We start from the raw sequence: 16,786 nt of genomic DNA, 5'->3' as shown, positions 1-16,786 counted from the left end.
ATCTCATCTCAAATAGCCAATAACATTAAACCTACTGTACTTTTTGATTGATATCGTTATAATAGAAATGGGCCGCACCAAGGCACTTACATACCAGGTTTGATTTAATATCTAATACATTTTACATTTTTTAGTAAATTAATCCAGTGGGGAGAACAACGATGCAAATGAATGTTAACATTTTCTGTACTTTTTCTGTCGTGACAAGACAAAGTGTCCGCTGTGAAAAAATATTATAAACATAGTGAGTATAGGCTGCTCCGTCTTAGAAGATGTGGTAATAATCTCTTGTACTTCCACAGGAGGAATGAGTCCAAACACTGATTCGTCACACAGCGTATGTTCTGTTTTAATGTTGGAAAGGCATATGTTCAGGCTCAAACCTACACACATTGATTGCCTAATGAAACCTGACGAAAAAATGTAGCTCTGAAGGGATCACACTTGCAACAAAAGGTGGCTCACAGTAAGACTGAATTCCAGACGGCAACATTTCAGTCTGAAAATAAAAGGTACGTGAGTTATTTTTTAAAGGAAAGGTGGATCTGACAACCAGGTTGCATGTCAGTGAACAGGAATTTCTTATCCTCCCGTGTACTTTATATTCACTATTTCCCTTTTGGTACGCATTGGCTTCTCTTTCTGGATTCTGCGACTACGTCTCTATTTATATACAGTCTATGACTCCACACACATATTTACTGTGCAGACAGGAAAGTGATAACATTGAAAAAAATATTGAGACACACAAAACCTGTTACTGACTGTTAAACAATCCAGTCTCAAAATAATGGAAAAATGATGACAGCTTTCAAAGGGGTGTTCACATTTTTTAAAGACACATAACATCGAGGCAATAACGAAGGGCACCAAATATAAAAGCCACATAAGACAATCCACAAATGATTGATATTATTTAATTATTATATGTTATGAGTAACGGAGTTAAACAGCAGGGGATGTGTATGAGGATCACGCTCCACAGGACAGTGTGTGAACTCCACAAAAACAGGCGGAAGAAAATATGACAAATTGTGAATCGCATTGGGGTGAGTGCGGGTGTCGGGCTGCGGCGACAGGCCCGAGCTACGGCTGCTCCGAGGAAAAAGGTGTTTGGGTGATCTGGCCTCAGCCGGGAGCGAATGTAAGGCCGAGGACGGAGAGACAGCGCTGAAGTCGGAGAGGGAGGCGGAGCTGTGGCGCTGAGGGGGGTCAGAGGTCACGACGCTCCTGCCCCCACCGAGCGACATCTTGACATCACTGACGCTGATGGCGCCTTGCCGCCAGTCGTGGGACTGGTGACGAGCAGGGGACAGGACGGGTGCCAGGGGATTCTCCAGAGTCTGAGAGAAGACGACGGTGGAGTAGTCGGAGGCGCAGGAGGAGAGGTCAGTGTCGAAGGTGGTCTTGGCTCTGAGCCGGCCCTTGTCGAACGATCTCTCTGACTCTTTGGCGTTTTGAGGCGTCTCAGAACCTGGAACTGGGAGCAATGAGCACCGGTGAGATGAATATGTTCGGAGATCACACACGCTCTGATTGTCAGTAACCTCATCTGGGTCGGAGTCTTCGCCAAACGAAATAACTTCGGAGAATTCGATTTGAGGCCCCACTGGCACAGAAGGCTGCTTCATAGTCTGAGGAGGAAAAAGGAGAAAAGATAAAGTCATTTAGTTCAGTGTTTGAAGATGCTGAAGGTGTTACAGAATCGGTACAGTATTTCTTCATTTATTGAGAAGCCCATTTTGGAGAAGTTAAGGATAGGTGACACAAAATGGCACCTGCTCACTGTACCAGTTGCCATGTAAAACCACTTGGGAAAAGAATTATGGGAATCGGGAAATGTAAAATGTATACATTGTTTTTGCAGGTTCACTGTAAAAATATATTTTTTCTATCTGGTATTTATTATATCCTGTATTTTTTCGGATATATATAAAGATGAGTAATTTGTGCTCATGCAATTAATGGTAAAAGTGTCTTCTTGAGTTGAAGTATTTACCCGTGGTACTTTGATGCTCATATTGGATTATATAAAGTATCCAATGGGTGCAAGTGGGTCCAGAACTGTTGCTGCAGAAAAGGAGTCAATGATGGTGGAAGATGCTTCTTTTGCTGCCATCTAGTGGTTGAGATATTAATTTCTAATGACATTGCCTGATACCTGCCTTTAGAGGGATCACAATGTTCATTGAAGTGTTTCACGGGTCTAAGACCTAGAAATTCTATCCCCACAGTGTCAGTGATCAAGAATCAAAACTTAAAAGTGGTAAATGATAATGACTCTAGATTTATCCAAACCAAATGCTTTTAATATTTTCTCTGGGCTGGCACCTAAAAAAAATCCAGCCAAAATGAAGTTACAAATAACAACAATAATATGATTTTGTTCAAAAGTTCCTGAATCCAGATTTCTTTTCCACATGTGCAATATGTCCATGAAATACAGATTGTTAATATACAGTATACTTTTTTTACTGTGAAGTAATGAGTATGTGCCGACTTTAAAAAAAAAATGTAGATGCCCGCATAGTGACGAAACATGTCACTCAGTCACGGCACAGATGAATAGGCTTTGGATACACAGACAATACTTAGTCAGTAGGATCCATTCGTTGTTGGTTTTTTCTTGGACTTATTGATTAAAAAGTACTGAATAATGTAGTCAATATTTAACTGACTCCTTTAAGCAGAAGATGTAAGCATTGAAGGTATCGATGGACTCGTGTTACCTCTGAGGTGGACTTTGGGATCCAGTGGGCCAGACTGCTGTTGGAAGGATCAGGGACGAATTGACACAGCTTCCTTTTCACCCTGCACCATTGATTTCAGGGATAAATATTACAGAATGAGGGGGGGGGGGACTTTCATTAGTACTTTACTAAAAAGTATGAAGAAAGTATTTTAAAAAAATACTTATTCCGAGCCAAACAGGCCATCAGTGCCAGCGCCAGTGAAGTCAGAATGAGGGACAGGACGGCGTACATCACTTTTGAGAGTTCCTCTGAGTCTTCACGCACACGCACACGCACACGCGCCCACACACACACACACACACACACACACAAACACACACACACTTAAGTTAAAGCTATAGGAAGATATATTTTACTTTGAGGATACAGTGATTCTCTCTCTCTCTCTCTGTGTGTGTGTGTGTGTGTGTGTGTGTGTGTGTGTGTGTGCGTGCGTGTGTCCTCTTCACCTATGTGCACATTAGCGATGGTCCCAGCAGCTCCAGTACCGGCGTCAGTGTTGACCTGCATGAAGATGTCGTGGTTACCGGGCGACAGGTTCTCCAGAGAGTAATGGTGAACATCACCAGGCACAAAGACGCCTGGATGAAAGGAGGAGAAAGGTACATTATAACACCAGTGTGTGTGTGTGTGTGTGTGTGTGTGTGTGTGCCACTCACTCCTAGTTGGCTGGTGAGCTGTGGTGTAGTGGAGTGTGTAGTTGCGGATGAAACCATGAAGCAGCTCCACTGGTACGGGACTCCAGCTGAGCTCCACCGTCCCACCGGAGATCTGCTGCACCTCCACAGTCGGACCAGCTGAGGGCGCTGCAAGGGAGGTGATGATGATGATGATGATAATGATGACGATGAACTACAACTATGTTGTGAGCACAAGGCAGAACCTCGATCACTATCTCAGAACAACTGAAGTGATTGAGTTGTGTTTTTTCTTCAACATACTTGAGCCTGTCTTGTCTGATAAATGAAGATAGAGAAAATCTTGACTTACAAATGTATTACCCTCGCCAAGGAGGTTATGTTTCACCCCTGTCTGTTTCTTGTTCATTTGTTGGCTGGTTGGTTGGTTTGGTTCATTTCTTTAAAGTTTTGTGACCTTTTCACAGATTTCCCAGTTATTAAAAGGGGATATATTTAGGGGAATAATATCTATAAGTGTTCATTTTCAATACATCCCCAGGAGAAGAGAGTATTTTGGATATGAACCCTAAATCTTCATGGACACGGTCCAACTAAGTGTCTCCAAGTGTGAACTTTTCCATGGACTCCAGTTGAATTTGAAACATAACTCTGGCTCGCTGTCACGACTCTATCAGAACACCGGCACAGAAACAACACTCGACTTGGGATTCATTTTATATGATTTGTCTCATGCTTGTTAAAAAGCAATGAAACAAAAAAAATTGATGTCACTCGGCCGCTTCCAGTCTCAGTGCGCACGACTGGGAAAAAAACACCATCAGGCGAATACAGACAGATGTTTTATCAGAACGCGAGTGAGGTCATCTGCTTTTATGCCGGACTAACGTCCAGTTGATGGCTCCGTTTATCACTGACTTCCATTTGTCATGTTCACATAAACGGCCTCTAATGGTGCACTCGATACAAGGAGGACGTTTCCCCTGGTCTGGAAAACACGAGAGGAAAATAAAAAACAACAGCAAGCAGCCACGACATATAAAAGAAGGGGCAAATCACTAATACTTGTTGTAAATAAACAAATATTTCAGTCCACAGTAGACACAGTTCTGTCCCTTCCAGGGCAAAGAGAAAGCTATTCGTTCACCCTCGATATTAAACGACAGCGCTACGAAATACGATACAGAAGCCGGGAATCACTTGCATCTCAGACACATCAGTAAACACTGTGTGATTAAACTGCACGGTCGTCGCTGATACACGCGTTAAATATAAACCAGTGTGTAACTAAACGCCGCTGATTAATTCTCCCCGGACGATGGATTGTTAGCGCATCAGAAAAGTGGACGGCCTCGTTTTGGTGTGTAAAGAGCGACGTTGTTTGTGGAGCCCCGGTTCCTTATCACCCTGTGCACAGATTGTGTTGTGTGTTTTACTGTACACTGGAGCTTCTGGTTAATGAAATATTGGAAAAGAATTAGATCATTTTTTATCAAATGCAGATAATTAAAGTTGTTCTGCAGACTTTGACCCCGACCAATGCGGCCTACAAATGAGACGTGACCGGTGAGGAAACTGCTTTGTGAAAATGCCGCTTTTACTGCCATCTGGTGGTTGAAATGTCAACTTTGAGGAACATGAATTGTCATAGTTACTGCTGTTCATCTGTTATTGTAAATCAGCTCACTATCATGTACAACAGCTTCGGGGGAAAAATAGCCCCCAACAAATGCACTATTTACTGATACTGATATATTATATGATTATATATATATATATTTACTCCCTAATATGGGCATCGGCCCCCAAAAATTCACGTGGGTCAGGCTCTCGTTTCATCTAGATCGCAGGTCAGTCTTTGGGTTAGGGTTACTTAGAGGGCTACTGACAGGTTAGGTGAAGGCAGAAGAGACGAACACGTCGTTTGATCAGAAAAAACCTTGGAACAACATCATCCTTATCTATTTGACGGTTGATGGACGTACACCCTTCACACAACGATAACAGCGTCAGCAGGTCTAAAACCTAACATTTGGCTCGTCCGGGGGCGACACTCACCGCCTTGACGTGTGTAAATGAGAAGCGTCCTGTTCTTCCCCACCCGTCGCTCACCGTACAGCGCTTTGACCGAAACAGCGTAACGCTCCATCGGCTTCACTCCCTCTAAACAACACAGAGATTTAAAAAAAAAAAAGGGGTTATATTAGTCAGTGTTATCTCACAGGAACTCACAAATGATAAATCAAAAAGACTCAATTCCATGTTGCCCACATCATTTCAAGTCCAAAAGGGAGAAGTTTCCCACACGAGTATGGAAAGCCATAAGCGCAAATATCGTCTTAGAAAATGCAACGTCATTTTTTGACGTCTCGACACGTTTTTACGTCTTGACACGTCCGTTTTTTACGTGACTACGCGTATTCTCCAACACGATATTTGCGCTTATGGCTTTCCATACACGAGGCACGTGTACAGTAGTTTTTACCTGCGATGACAAATGTCGTGTGGGAGCCGTTCAACTTTTCCCAGTGTAGGACGCTGCTGCTTAGCTCTCGGACGGCAAACCACTCCAAGACGAAGCCGCTCACCGAGGGATCGTCCGGAGGCGTCCAGTGAACGCCGAGGCTGTCGTCATCCAGCGGACTCGCGGCGATTTCCCTCGGGGAGGGGGGCTCTGAACAGGACACAACGGAGAAGGGTGGCCAAGGCGTAAAGTGCGTTTCTGAGCAGATTGTAGAATTTGAATATTGTGTTTTCAAATAAATTACTCAACAGCGCAAGAACTGATTTTCACCAAACATGGTGGGAATATTCCTTGGGAGGGTATGTTCAGGTTTTTTTTTTACACACTTGCCTTTATGTCATGTCGCCTCTTCATCTTTTTTGCTCCATCGCTTTTATTCGTATTCATTTGGTTTTACACAATGTCGCACTTCTCTTTTTACGTAATGTTGTCCTCTCATTGCTGTCACTTCTTACTCGTTTTATTGGCGTGGATGCGTTTTCCGCTGACCCGGAGCATCAAGCGTCCGTCTCTGTGAATCCCTGTTTTTAAAGGCTGCTGCGTTAATAAAGTTTATTATCATTATTCCAAGAGACTCGGGTTAAAGTCACAACAAAGCGCCCCTCGCTGCATCTGCCCTGTCATGTTATCACGACACAATCCCTGAGGTCACACCTGTCTCGGAGGCTCCGAGGAGCCACGTCCGGGCTTCCGGCGACGTCCCAGCGGAGTTGGAGGCCGTCAGAGCGCAGGAGCAGCGCTCAGCAGGGAGGAGCAAGGTGCAGGACATTGTCGCTCGGTGCAAATCCCCGCAGGTCCCGCGGTCGCTCGGAATTAGTGCGCTCTCTGTCTGACAAGTCACGTTGTAGAAGAGAACCCTGCCGTTGGCGCGAGAGCGAGGCAGGGCCTTGGACGGCGAGCGCACAAACCGAGAGAGAGAGAGAGAGAGAGAGAGAAACAAAGAGAAAAAAGTGAGCTGCTGTGAGAGGACGGATGCTTTAATCGGCCTGTTCAGATTGTTCTCTCTTTCTCCAGTTATTGTTTTGGCTCCGAGCGCCGGCCCGACTGCAGCGCAATTAAACAAGTCATTTCAGGGGGACATGAAAACAAATGAGGGACAATTCAGCAGTGGATTGTGATTTCAAAAAGTGATCAGATCCAAAAGTTATTAAAAACTGTAAATCTCGAAGCGACACTCAGGAATATTACTTAAGCGCTAATGATTCAAATTCACACACACACACACACACACACACGCGCGCGCGCGCAATTCGACGCACACACACACCTTCCAAAGCAGCGAGGTGAGTCTCCGCCCGCTCTTATCCGTTCGTTGAACTCGCCTCCAGAACATCGGTGCAGCAGATGGAGCTGGCGACGGGAGGGGGGAGGGGAAACACAGAAAAAACTAACAAATCTATCTGGGAGACAGCCGAACGTGATAAGGGAACACCAAGACAAACAGGTGGTACACACACACTTTTTTTTTTTTTGTGCCAGCAGTGAAAACCAGACAGACGTCCACACATGCCTTCTACAGCAGCGGTTACTACAATTAAAGCAGTCGATTCGTTTACTGCGTCTCTTTTCCCGCTTTTGCGTCACTGACACTAAGGGCCAGAAACATCACCGTGGCACTTTATGACCTCTGTCACCAAAAGCAAGAAATACGACATGGTTTATCTAATTCCTGCAGGAGTCTGGACCTTGTTTGGGTTGTTTGTGGTGAGGCTGGTTTCATCTTTAACTCAGTGTCCACTCACCGTCCTCTGCTGTCCTGCCCCGGCACGCGTTGCTCCACGGGCTCCAGGGGCTCTCCGGGCCCCGGTAACGGTGACGGAGCCTGACGGCGTACGAAGTGTCGGGTCGGAGGTGACAAACCGGGAAGCCGTATCCTGCCACCGTCGCGTCTTTGACCTGTACACCGGGCTGCGCGGGGGCAGGGAAAGAGTTAAAGACAGAATCGGCTTGTGAGGGTCAAGGTGAGACAACGCATGTTCTTCAGCTGCGTGAAACGTTTTAATATCAAGAAATGTATTACCCACTGCATGGAGGCCTTGCAGCCTTTTCACATGTTTGATCTCTCTAATATTAACACGAAAAAGGAGGAAGGAGGGAAAAAAAAAAGGATGTTGTGGGATTTAAATGTGAAAAAGCACCACCGCTGTGGGATGTTTTATTATATGATGCCCCGGCTCGCACCTCTCTGTTATAAATTAATCCGTTTCCATCATGCAATTATATGCAGTTTTGTGCGTGTTTGGGAGCGACCCACCTGCCCCTCCGCTGTGACCTCAATTTGGGAATTCAGTACCCCGGCTTTGATTTCAGAGTCCGACACAGGGAACGCAGCCAAGGTGCGGCTCCAGGTCAGGTTAAGACACTCAGGTGTCCCGTCTACTGGCTTCACGCTGTTCATAATCGCCGCAGGCAACATCACTGCAAAAGATAGGGAGAGAAGAAGTGATTTAAAAAAAGGGCAATAACGAGGGTGCCCGTAATTGGAGCACAACACACTCACCTTCAATCCTACCAGGCTGACACCGGGGAGCTGAGGAGACGTTCCCGCTGAGGCCGTGCGCTGTGACGGCGACGCAGAAGGTGAACCTCACGGACGCCATGCCGATGTCTGCCGTGCAGCCGGTGTCGGCCGTGGTGCAGGTGAACGTCTTCAGAGCGCTGTGTGTTAAGGGCACAGCCCTACGCACGCCCACGCACGTGTAAACCCACGAAACACACATTCATAAATACACACACACGCGCACTAATGTCAAAAACGACGCTCGTCCGAGCGCTGCTCTACACAAAATTAGGACTAACTGAACCCGGAGGCATGGCTCACATACTTGTGGTCAGTGTGACCTCTAGGGATGTTTTGTCTCACCCAGGTTTCCTCTGAATCTTCAGGGTGTAGTGCGTCGCTGAGGGGTCTCCGGCCTCCCAGCGGCAGGTGATATTAGCCCGGTTCAGGAACACGCAGCCGATCAGCCGCGGAGGTCGTGGAAGGGCCTCGGAGGTCGCAGTGGAAGAGGCTTGAGGCAGGACTGAAGATGGAGAGAGGCGGGAGTCAGCCGCATGAAGAGGCGGCACGATAAGTCTCTAAGTGGGTTTGGTTCTCGCATCATTTGAGCCGTTGATTAGTATATGAATGTATGAATGTTAGTACACTGCGTTGCAGCTTTAAGTTTCATTATTTAGAATATCATTTGCCACAGCAAAAACAAGTTGTAAACACAATATCACCCCTTCATGAACTTTGACGTAGACAGGGCAAACTATTTAGGTAACAGTTGAAGCTGCTGGAACAGATTCGGGAGAGCGCTGATAGTGATGTCGTGGGCCAGAAAACCAAAACAATGGGCTGAAAGGGGTTAAAACGTTCCATGGAGCTGAGGGCAACTGCAGGTGATAATTCTTTGTGGGTGACCTTTCATCCATTGTTAAAGGATTAGGCTGGTGATTATCTATATTTTTCTCACAGTCAGCAAAAAAACAACAACCTCCAAACCGACAACGAACCTCTCCTAATCACAGGTATCGTGTTGTACAACTCAAAACCTGATTTGGCTCATTCGTCTGTTATTGTCATTAGCCACAGACGGAAGACGGTGATTCACTTTCACGTGGTCTGGAAATGGGGTTTAGCAGAAAACGGTTGAACCGCACCTTCCCCATGTGGAGGTATAAAGTTTCTCCTGCTCGGTAACATTATCTAATTTCACCATTGATTCCTCATCCCGATCAAATTACTGATATCGTCCAATCACTAGGGAACACATATATCAGCGACTACGGCAGCGCACACGGGTCTGGACTGTGGTGCGGATTAAGAAGCAGAGGACGCTGAACGTTACCCAGGGCGAGACCGGCCCCCAGCAGGTAGGTCCACACCACGGCCAGCCTCCGCTCCATCAACACCGACCAGGTCTGCCCTCGCACCGCAGTGTCTCTCAGGGTTCCATCACACAATTCGGCTCGAGGTCTCTGGGCAGAAAAAAAAACATTGTCTGTCATTACAGTCAAATGTTAAACAAACCTCAGGGAGCATCAGAGCAGGATGCCCAGTTTAACTGTTGGGCCACGTGACAAGTCAAACAGGTTCTTCGTGCCATGAGATCCAGGGCCGCGTGCTCACGGGCCTCTTCCGCTCGGCATTGCAACACACTGTATGAATCTCTTAACGAAAAAAGGGATAGAAAAAACGGTTTGTACATTTCTAATTTTAGTGCAGACAACGTGACATGTTGTGTGCGTGGCATGTTTGTTGTGTGAATGGGGGGTACTGTCAGTGGTTCGCTCATCCGAAGGGAGACAGAACTTTCCGCTCGGGCCCAAGAGTGAATTCATCGTGTTGGCACTCAACACGTGAGAGCAGCCCCAGGTTTTTCTTCTTCTTCCTCTATTTAAAGCCTGTTTGTGAAATAACAGGGACACGTGCATGGTAAGCTACACCTGCAGAATCCGAAGAGGGAGCTCTGCTTTGCATCCCGCCTTTGTGACGCTTACAACGTTCAGATTGGCTCAGACCCCGACTGAGAGCTGCGGGCTCGACTCCACGTTTTCCGAAGCTGTCGCTTGTGTGTGTGTGTGTGTGTGTGTGTGTGTGTGTGTGTGCCTAAGGCCACCAAAAGAAAGACTTCTGAGCCATGAAGAGTCGGCAGCTGTCAGAGTAGTGTTACACATACCTATATTATTCTTATCATCATAATTATTAATTGCTGTTGTTGGTATTATGATGCATGCAAGCAGCATTGTAAAGTGGCCGGTGGCTGGATGCAATGTTCATGTATCACATGCATCTATATGCAGCAGACATTGCACGAATGGAGGAGAGTTAAACGGTGCAACACTTTCCCTCTGAGATGTAAGTGGAAGCTGTCAGCGGTACAAAGTAACGCATGAACTGGTGATGTACTCCAGTAAAGAGCAGCAATACAGTCAATGCACTGGAGCTGATTTGATGTATTAAACTGCATTACATAACGGTGTGCCCTCATAATCTCTTAAACTCAGTAAAGGTCAATGTCATACAGAATTTTCTTTTTCTTTTTGACACTTTTTTTGTTGTTGTTGTTGGTGGTCATGCAGCTTCCAATCCAAACGTAATGATTAAGTCTTTAACGTTTTCCCCCCCTGTGGCACAATTTACATGTTAATTCTCTTAAAATGAAATAACTGACAATAAAAAAAAAGAAAGAAAGATAAAGTTGAACGATAAAAACAAGCATTTTAAGATGACCAATGCCTCTTTATCATAAAGAGCCTCTTTATGATAAAGTGGCAGTGATTCGTTTTGTCCAGTCCACATTGTGGCCCCTCTCACAGAGGTGAAGACTGGGAATAAAAAGTCACTTTACAATAGAACCCTGCCTCTGTCCGTTTCTTCAATTAGAGAGAATCGTTTTGGGGTTTTTTTTTATCTCCAACTACTTCTGTGACCCACGTCGGCAAAAAAAGTTTCGGGCGGAGAGAGATTAGTCAAAGTCCCGTTCACGTACCTGTTGCGAAACTCGAGCCCGGACAACGTGTGCGTCTCGTTCAGCCGTGACCGTCATCTCTCTGTAGTAAACACGATCTCTGATCCGCCCCCCGATCGCCTCCCCGCGTGCGCGCTTCCCAAGCTGTGGGTCGAGGTCCCCGGGAGGGGTCATGGAAAAACTCTCGGCGGACATCGTCTAAATTTGGATTTGAGCTCAATTGCAATTCCGACCCAGAGGTTCTGAATGTGGAGAGGTGGCCAAACGCTGCGAGGCACAGCCGTGAATGGAAGTCATGTATACTATTATATATATTTAATATATATGGTTTTAAAGAAGGAGATCAGGAACAGTCCAACTGTGTGTGATTTGGGTCAGTAGATAATTCAGAGTAGGTTTTGTGTTTTGTTACTTTTATTGTAATGGATTCATAAATCAAACACACACACACACACACACACGTTTGTTTTTCTGTAGTTGTGAGGACCCCCATTGACATAATGCATTCCCTAGCCCCTTACCCGAACCTTAACCATCACAACTAAACGCCTATCCTCAACCCACACCCTAACCTAAACCCACTTCTAACCCTAAAACCAAGTCTTAACCCTCAAACAACACCTTGAAGTTGTGAGGACCGGCCAAAATGTCCTCACAACGTCAAAATGTCCTCACAACGATGGTGTAGAGCCAAAACTGGTGCAAAGACACACACACACACACACACACACACACACACACACACACACACACACACACACACACACACACCAAACATAGGTTATAGGTAAAGATGACGAGTCCACGCTCATCCTCATCCATCCTCATATATATACAGTACACCCAGGCAGGTACAGGTACACATGTATCCCTCCATCATCTATACCGCGGAGAGGGGCCTGGAGCCCATCCCAGCTGCCACTGGGTGAGAGCCGAGGTGGGGTTCACCCTGGGAGGAAGACGAGATACCCGGAGAGAACCCACGCAGACACGGGAAAGAACATGCAAACTCTGGCCCTGGTTGGAACCAAAGATTAATGAATTATTGTTTGGGAAATTGGTTAAAATGTCACGGAGTTGGTAAACCTCTACAAAAAAAGGCAGTGGGTTTAACCTTCCCCACACTGATGACGGTTTATTCTACTGTCTTTTCAACCCCTTGTTCCATTTAGCCTTTCGAAATGAACCATTCATATTTCAACATTTCACTGTGGAGCTGACTCATCGGTTGTTGTGTGCCTCATAATAATAATAACATAATAGATAAACTATGGGAGACGTGAAGGATGTGGCCTCAGGCTGTGTGCTCCCCGCAAATCAGTCTCAGCTGCAGTTAAGAATATTTTCCCAAGCCGATTTATTTTCGTGATCTAACCACGATGTCCCTCGCAACGAGGCAAGTTCTTTATTGTTCATTATTTCTACCGGCGCTCACGAGCAGAATGGGAAATTAAAAAAACAGCCGACAAATAAACGGCCGTGTGTGATGCATTCGTGAGGGCAATCAGCTGTTGATTAATGTCTCGTCTCCGCTGCTTGACTCTGAACAACTAAACTTAAATTTAACCTTCGTTTTGTTCCAAAAAACGTCACGACAAGTTGCACTGAAGGACTCTTAAATCCAGGTCCAGTAAATCCACAGTGGCAAGTAAACAAGATCATAAACAGTACGGCGTATGTGTACGTCCATTTGACAGCAAATAATAGTCCTTTATCATGATTTTACAAGGAATTCCAATTAACTCTGGGATGATGAAACGGAGAACAACCAACAGTGCTGCGGGTGACACACACACACACACACACACACACACACACACACACACACACACACACACACACACACACACTTGGCGTCATTCGTTCCACCTTGAGCTACATTTGCGCGGCAGAGGCAAGGAGAGCTGCTGTATCCGAGGCGAGGGGCCGGCGGAGCGCGCTGCTCGACTGACGACGTACGGGTCGTAGCCCTCGAACAGCGGCCTCCTCTCTTTAGGGGCGGACAGCTCAAGGAGTCTCCGGCTGGCCACGCAGCTTCTCGCCGCCTTGGAGACGGGCCAGCACACGGCGCGCTCCCCCTCGAACCGGGGGCTTTCGTGCTTAGGGGCTGAAATAGAGAAAAGCGAAAGAATAAGGTTGAACACTTTTGGGAATAGTTGGAATGCCGAGGGTTAGATGAGAAGATCAAAACCGCTCTTTGTGTCATGTCTGTCGAGAGGAAGGGAAGGGAACAGCCAGCCTTCCATTTATGTCTGGGTTAGAAGAAACGAGACATTACGTACTGATTAGTGAGCGTTCATGGCTGTTTCCTCAAGTTTCCAGCCTTTGTGCTGAAACAACGCTGAAGTCCAGATGTTTTCCTGAACTTTTCCGGAAAGGCTGCGTGTGAGCATGCAAATGTCCACAAATGTTGCCCCAGAACTTTCACTGCCATCCCTCTGGTAGCATTTCAGGAAAATGTCTGAGTGGGCCCAGGTGAAAATACAGCAGGAAAATCTCGGGGCGCTCTGACCAGGCACCACTCCTCGCCTGGATGTCCCGGAAATCCTGTTGCGAACGCGTCTGACTCGCGAAAAAACCTCAAGCGGAGTTCTTCAAATGTGAAAAGCAAAGTGTGGGAACAGCTTAATATACATGACACGAACATGGTGTTGATTATTCCATCTAACTCTCTGCAAGAAAGCAAATGAATGCATTGCCCCATAAATGTTAAACTATTCCCTTTAAATAGAGGAAAAAAAACTTTGCAACGAAGGAAAGCCTAACTCACTGGACAGAAGCTCCATGTGTGCCGAGGCTTTGTAAGGCAAGTGGGTCACGGCGGGCGCAGGTTGCCATCTGTGGCCAGGGTTCTCCGGATGGTGCCTCCTCTTCGGCTGGGCGAGCTGGCAAAGCCGCGCCGTGGCGGCAGCCGTCTGCGTCGCCCTGTTCAACTACAACCACTTCGTAGGTCACGAACAAATGGACGACTTGGATTGATCCTGTACAGTCTTGACGCCGCCCTCAGCGCATGACACGCCGGGTACGTTCGACAGCAGCACGCACAAGTAAGAGCGATGAAAGAGTGAGGATGACATTGAAACGCTATCCCTCTAGGAATGACGACAGGTAGACAATGACACAAGGTACTAGGAATTGTATATATTTTAGAAGATGAGGCTGTAATTTATGCATCTTCAAATGAGTCAAATTTTGTAAACTGGTCATAATTCAAACAAAATTCAATCCAAACCGAAAAATCTATAAGAAATTTCTCCCTGTGTTCTGTTGTCCAGCAGTTTAAATAACAGCAGTTATTTCATCTCTTGTCTTCATTCAGACATAATCTCACCGTCGGAAAGTTAAATTCAGAACTTTTCAGATGCACTTATTGCCAAATCGAAATGTAAAAAAACTGAAGACGAAACATACTTGAAGGTTACTAAACAGTTGATTTTGGGAGTTTAAACCTGGCTTGTAATCTGCCACATAGTCAGCAGTTTCCCAGGAAAAAAGTGTGTGTGTGTGTGTGTTACTCACAGCAGTCAGCAGTGGACGGTCCGGCTGCCAGCCCGCTGCAGGAACCCGAGGCTGAGCCAGGTGACACAGTCGTTCGGACGGAACGGCCCTGAGAGCCAATTCACTCACCTCCCACATGGGAGAAAATCTGGGGAAGGGTGTAATGTGAATTTGACATATTTTCCAATATTTTTTTCCAGAAGGAAATTGAGGCAAAAAGTATTAAAGTGGTATTTAGTCTTTAGCAGAACTTATTATATTTACGTGACTGGAGTGTGGAGCTTTTTGCTGCAACATAGCTCCGACCAGCGAGAGGTTAACTCTGTAAAGAAAAACAGGAACGCATAGCGTCGTACAGAACAGAAGTTGATGGCGGCTTGTGAAATGGAGTAAGGGTGGAAGACGTACGGATTTTGGTGGTGGTCCCTGTCCTCTCAGGTGGCAGCTCATCCAGCCAGTAAACAGAACGACTGGGAAACAGAGAAGAGGCTTCATCAGAGGAAGAGGATGACGGATAGTCAGAGACAGAGAGGAGGATGAGGAAGAAGAAGAGGAGCAGGATGAGGAGAGGGTCAGTCAGGCCTACCGGTTTGGATATACGAGTCGGTTGGGTTTGGGTTGGGCAAGCCTATTCGTCCTGGTTGCCATGGAAACAGGTGATGGGGAAACAGAGCACCTGAAACAAACCCCATCATACAACCCTCGCTTTATCGCATTTATTGTCATCAATCTTATGACTGAACAAAAATGTTTTGTTTCACACACGTGACATATTTACAGGTAGCGTGTGAAAAACATGATGTAACGCAGCTTGTTTACGTCTACATTTGCGGGTCGTGTTGGTCAATACTGTGGTGGTCTGTTGTCATTTATATTTGTGAAGTTGTACAAACGAGCGTATTTCAACATGACACACACACAACCGGTTTGGACGCCCATCGCAGTCCAACATGCAACTGTGATGTGGAAAGATGAACAAAGAAGAAAATGCTCTTCATTTGTTCAATACAGAACATTTAATGCAACCTCTCGGTCAAACCACATTTGACAAAGAAACGTAATACACAGAGAATTTTGAAAATTTTCTCTAACTAGGTCATTTAAATTTTTGAGGAAATTCATATCAGCCATCAAGTCTTTTTCTTGTCTCTGTTAAGATGTATTCAGCGATTTAATATAACATATCAAGAAAATATGAGGGGAAGAAATTACATTCAGCTCCACGAACATGCAATGGCAATTTATTACTACTTTTTTCTCTCTCTACAATTAAGGGGAAAAAATGATATTATTTGCAGCCTTGCCTCACTAACGTACTATGATCCCATGTAAAACATTTTTGGTGATAAATCCTCTCAACATCCCCATCAACACTTTCAAATATTATTAATTTTATGTAGGTCACATCCTGCTATTATCAACCGTAACAGATCAATTTTTAAAACATTAATAACACTTTACTATCTGATAAATACAACAAAAACGACAGATTAATGTTGGACTGTACCTTACATCTGGTTCTTTGACACCACAATGTTGCACCTGCAGCTCCTGTTGTCACCTGCTGGTTGCTGGGGCATCAGGTGACGTCTCGGGCGCACGTCATAACAAAGATCGTCTATGTACAGGGCGAGTCAAGATGGCCGACTCTGTCGTCCAATGTCGAAATATTTCACATTTAATCATTTAAAATCAACCGTAAAAGAAATAAAACCAGTGATGCACACTTCGTTTATCCACCGACTGCATTACTATTTTCGTATTTAGCTCAACCAACCTTGTGCCAGCAAAATTCAGTTTAACTTCATGGACCCTACGAAGATAAATACATATATTTTTTTAGACAAACCATTCCTGCATACTGTGTGTTGTTCTTATAAATAATAAAAAATGAGTTGTAATGAAACAGAGGCTTGG

At 45.5% G+C, this 16,786-nt stretch overlaps 2 protein-coding genes and 1 long non-coding RNA gene across 5 annotated transcripts; 1 reads left to right on the top strand and 2 right to left on the bottom strand.

Moving 5' to 3' along the window:
- Nucleotides 1–119: 119 nt before the first annotated feature.
- LOC118286499 (interleukin-6 receptor subunit beta) lies at nucleotides 120–11,675 on the bottom strand. Its single transcript, XM_047327230.1, has 15 exons — nucleotides 11,393–11,675; nucleotides 9,749–9,878; nucleotides 8,779–8,938; nucleotides 8,416–8,594; nucleotides 8,170–8,333; nucleotides 7,658–7,823; nucleotides 7,183–7,265; nucleotides 6,570–6,801; nucleotides 5,877–6,065; nucleotides 5,450–5,554; nucleotides 3,413–3,559; nucleotides 3,203–3,334; nucleotides 2,914–3,007; nucleotides 2,730–2,811; nucleotides 120–1,634 (listed from the first exon to the last, which is right to left on the bottom strand). Exons 1-15 carry the CDS (start codon nucleotides 11,564–11,566, stop codon nucleotides 924–926), a joined length of 2,748 nt encoding a protein of 915 aa, XP_047183186.1. The 5' UTR covers nucleotides 11,567–11,675; the 3' UTR covers nucleotides 120–923.
- LOC124849368 lies at nucleotides 1,250–5,100 on the top strand. The gene is made up of 2 exons (XR_007029771.1): nucleotides 1,250–1,388; nucleotides 3,218–5,100. It is a non-coding gene; the product is annotated as an uncharacterized LOC124849368 (long non-coding RNA).
- Nucleotides 11,676–12,099: 424 nt separating the features above from the next.
- On the bottom strand, nucleotides 12,100–16,524 carry LOC118286771 (testicular haploid expressed gene protein). 3 transcript variants are annotated; one of them, XM_035611450.2, is made up of 7 exons: nucleotides 16,382–16,522; nucleotides 15,456–15,545; nucleotides 15,278–15,339; nucleotides 15,134–15,191; nucleotides 14,891–15,017; nucleotides 14,142–14,304; nucleotides 12,100–13,478 (listed from the first exon to the last, which is right to left on the bottom strand). In XM_035611450.2, exons 1-7 carry the CDS (start codon nucleotides 16,447–16,449, stop codon nucleotides 13,228–13,230), a joined length of 819 nt encoding a protein of 272 aa, XP_035467343.2. In that variant the 5' UTR covers nucleotides 16,450–16,522; the 3' UTR covers nucleotides 12,100–13,227. The 3 variants fall into 3 exon arrangements, with proteins under 3 accessions (XP_035467343.2, XP_047183188.1, XP_047183189.1); XM_047327232.1 differs by having other exon boundaries at nucleotides 12,105–13,478; nucleotides 16,377–16,501; XM_047327233.1 differs by lacking the exon at nucleotides 12,100–13,478 and adding an exon at nucleotides 13,485–13,963 and having other exon boundaries at nucleotides 16,382–16,524.
- Nucleotides 16,525–16,786: the final 262 nt, after the last annotated feature.

The sequence above is a fragment of the Scophthalmus maximus genome, chromosome 15, assembly GCF_022379125.1.
Source record: "Scophthalmus maximus strain ysfricsl-2021 chromosome 15, ASM2237912v1, whole genome shotgun sequence".
Lineage (NCBI taxonomy): Eukaryota > Metazoa > Chordata > Actinopteri > Pleuronectiformes > Scophthalmidae > Scophthalmus > Scophthalmus maximus.
This window is presented reverse-complemented; position numbering and strand designations above follow the sequence as displayed.

What these genes read in the sequence shown, in the direction of transcription:
- LOC118286499 (XM_047327230.1), bottom strand. Translation starts at nt 11,566, where the DNA reads ATGTCCGCCGAGAGTTTTTCCATGACCCCTCCCGGGGACCTCGACCCA. An exon ending in AAGATTCAGAGGAAACCTGG is followed by an intron (nt 8,595 to 8,778) that starts GTGAGACAAAAC and finishes GGGCGTGCGTAG; the next exon opens with GGCTGTGCCCTTAACACACA. An exon ending in TCCCAAAGTCCACCTCAGAG is followed by an intron (nt 1,635 to 2,729) that starts GTAACACGAGTC and finishes TTTCCTCCTCAG; the next exon opens with ACTATGAAGCAGCCTTCTGT.
- LOC118286771 (XM_035611450.2), bottom strand. Translation starts at nt 16,449, where the DNA reads ATGCCCCAGCAACCAGCAGGTGACAACAGGAGCTGCAGGTGCAACATT. An exon ending in AGGGACCACCACCAAAATCC is followed by an intron (nt 15,192 to 15,277) that starts GTACGTCTTCCA and finishes TTTTCTTTACAG; the next exon opens with AGTTAACCTCTCGCTGGTCG. An exon ending in ACCGTCCACTGCTGACTGCT is followed by an intron (nt 14,305 to 14,890) that starts GTGAGTAACACA and finishes AAGTGGTTGTAG; the next exon opens with TTGAACAGGGCGACGCAGAC.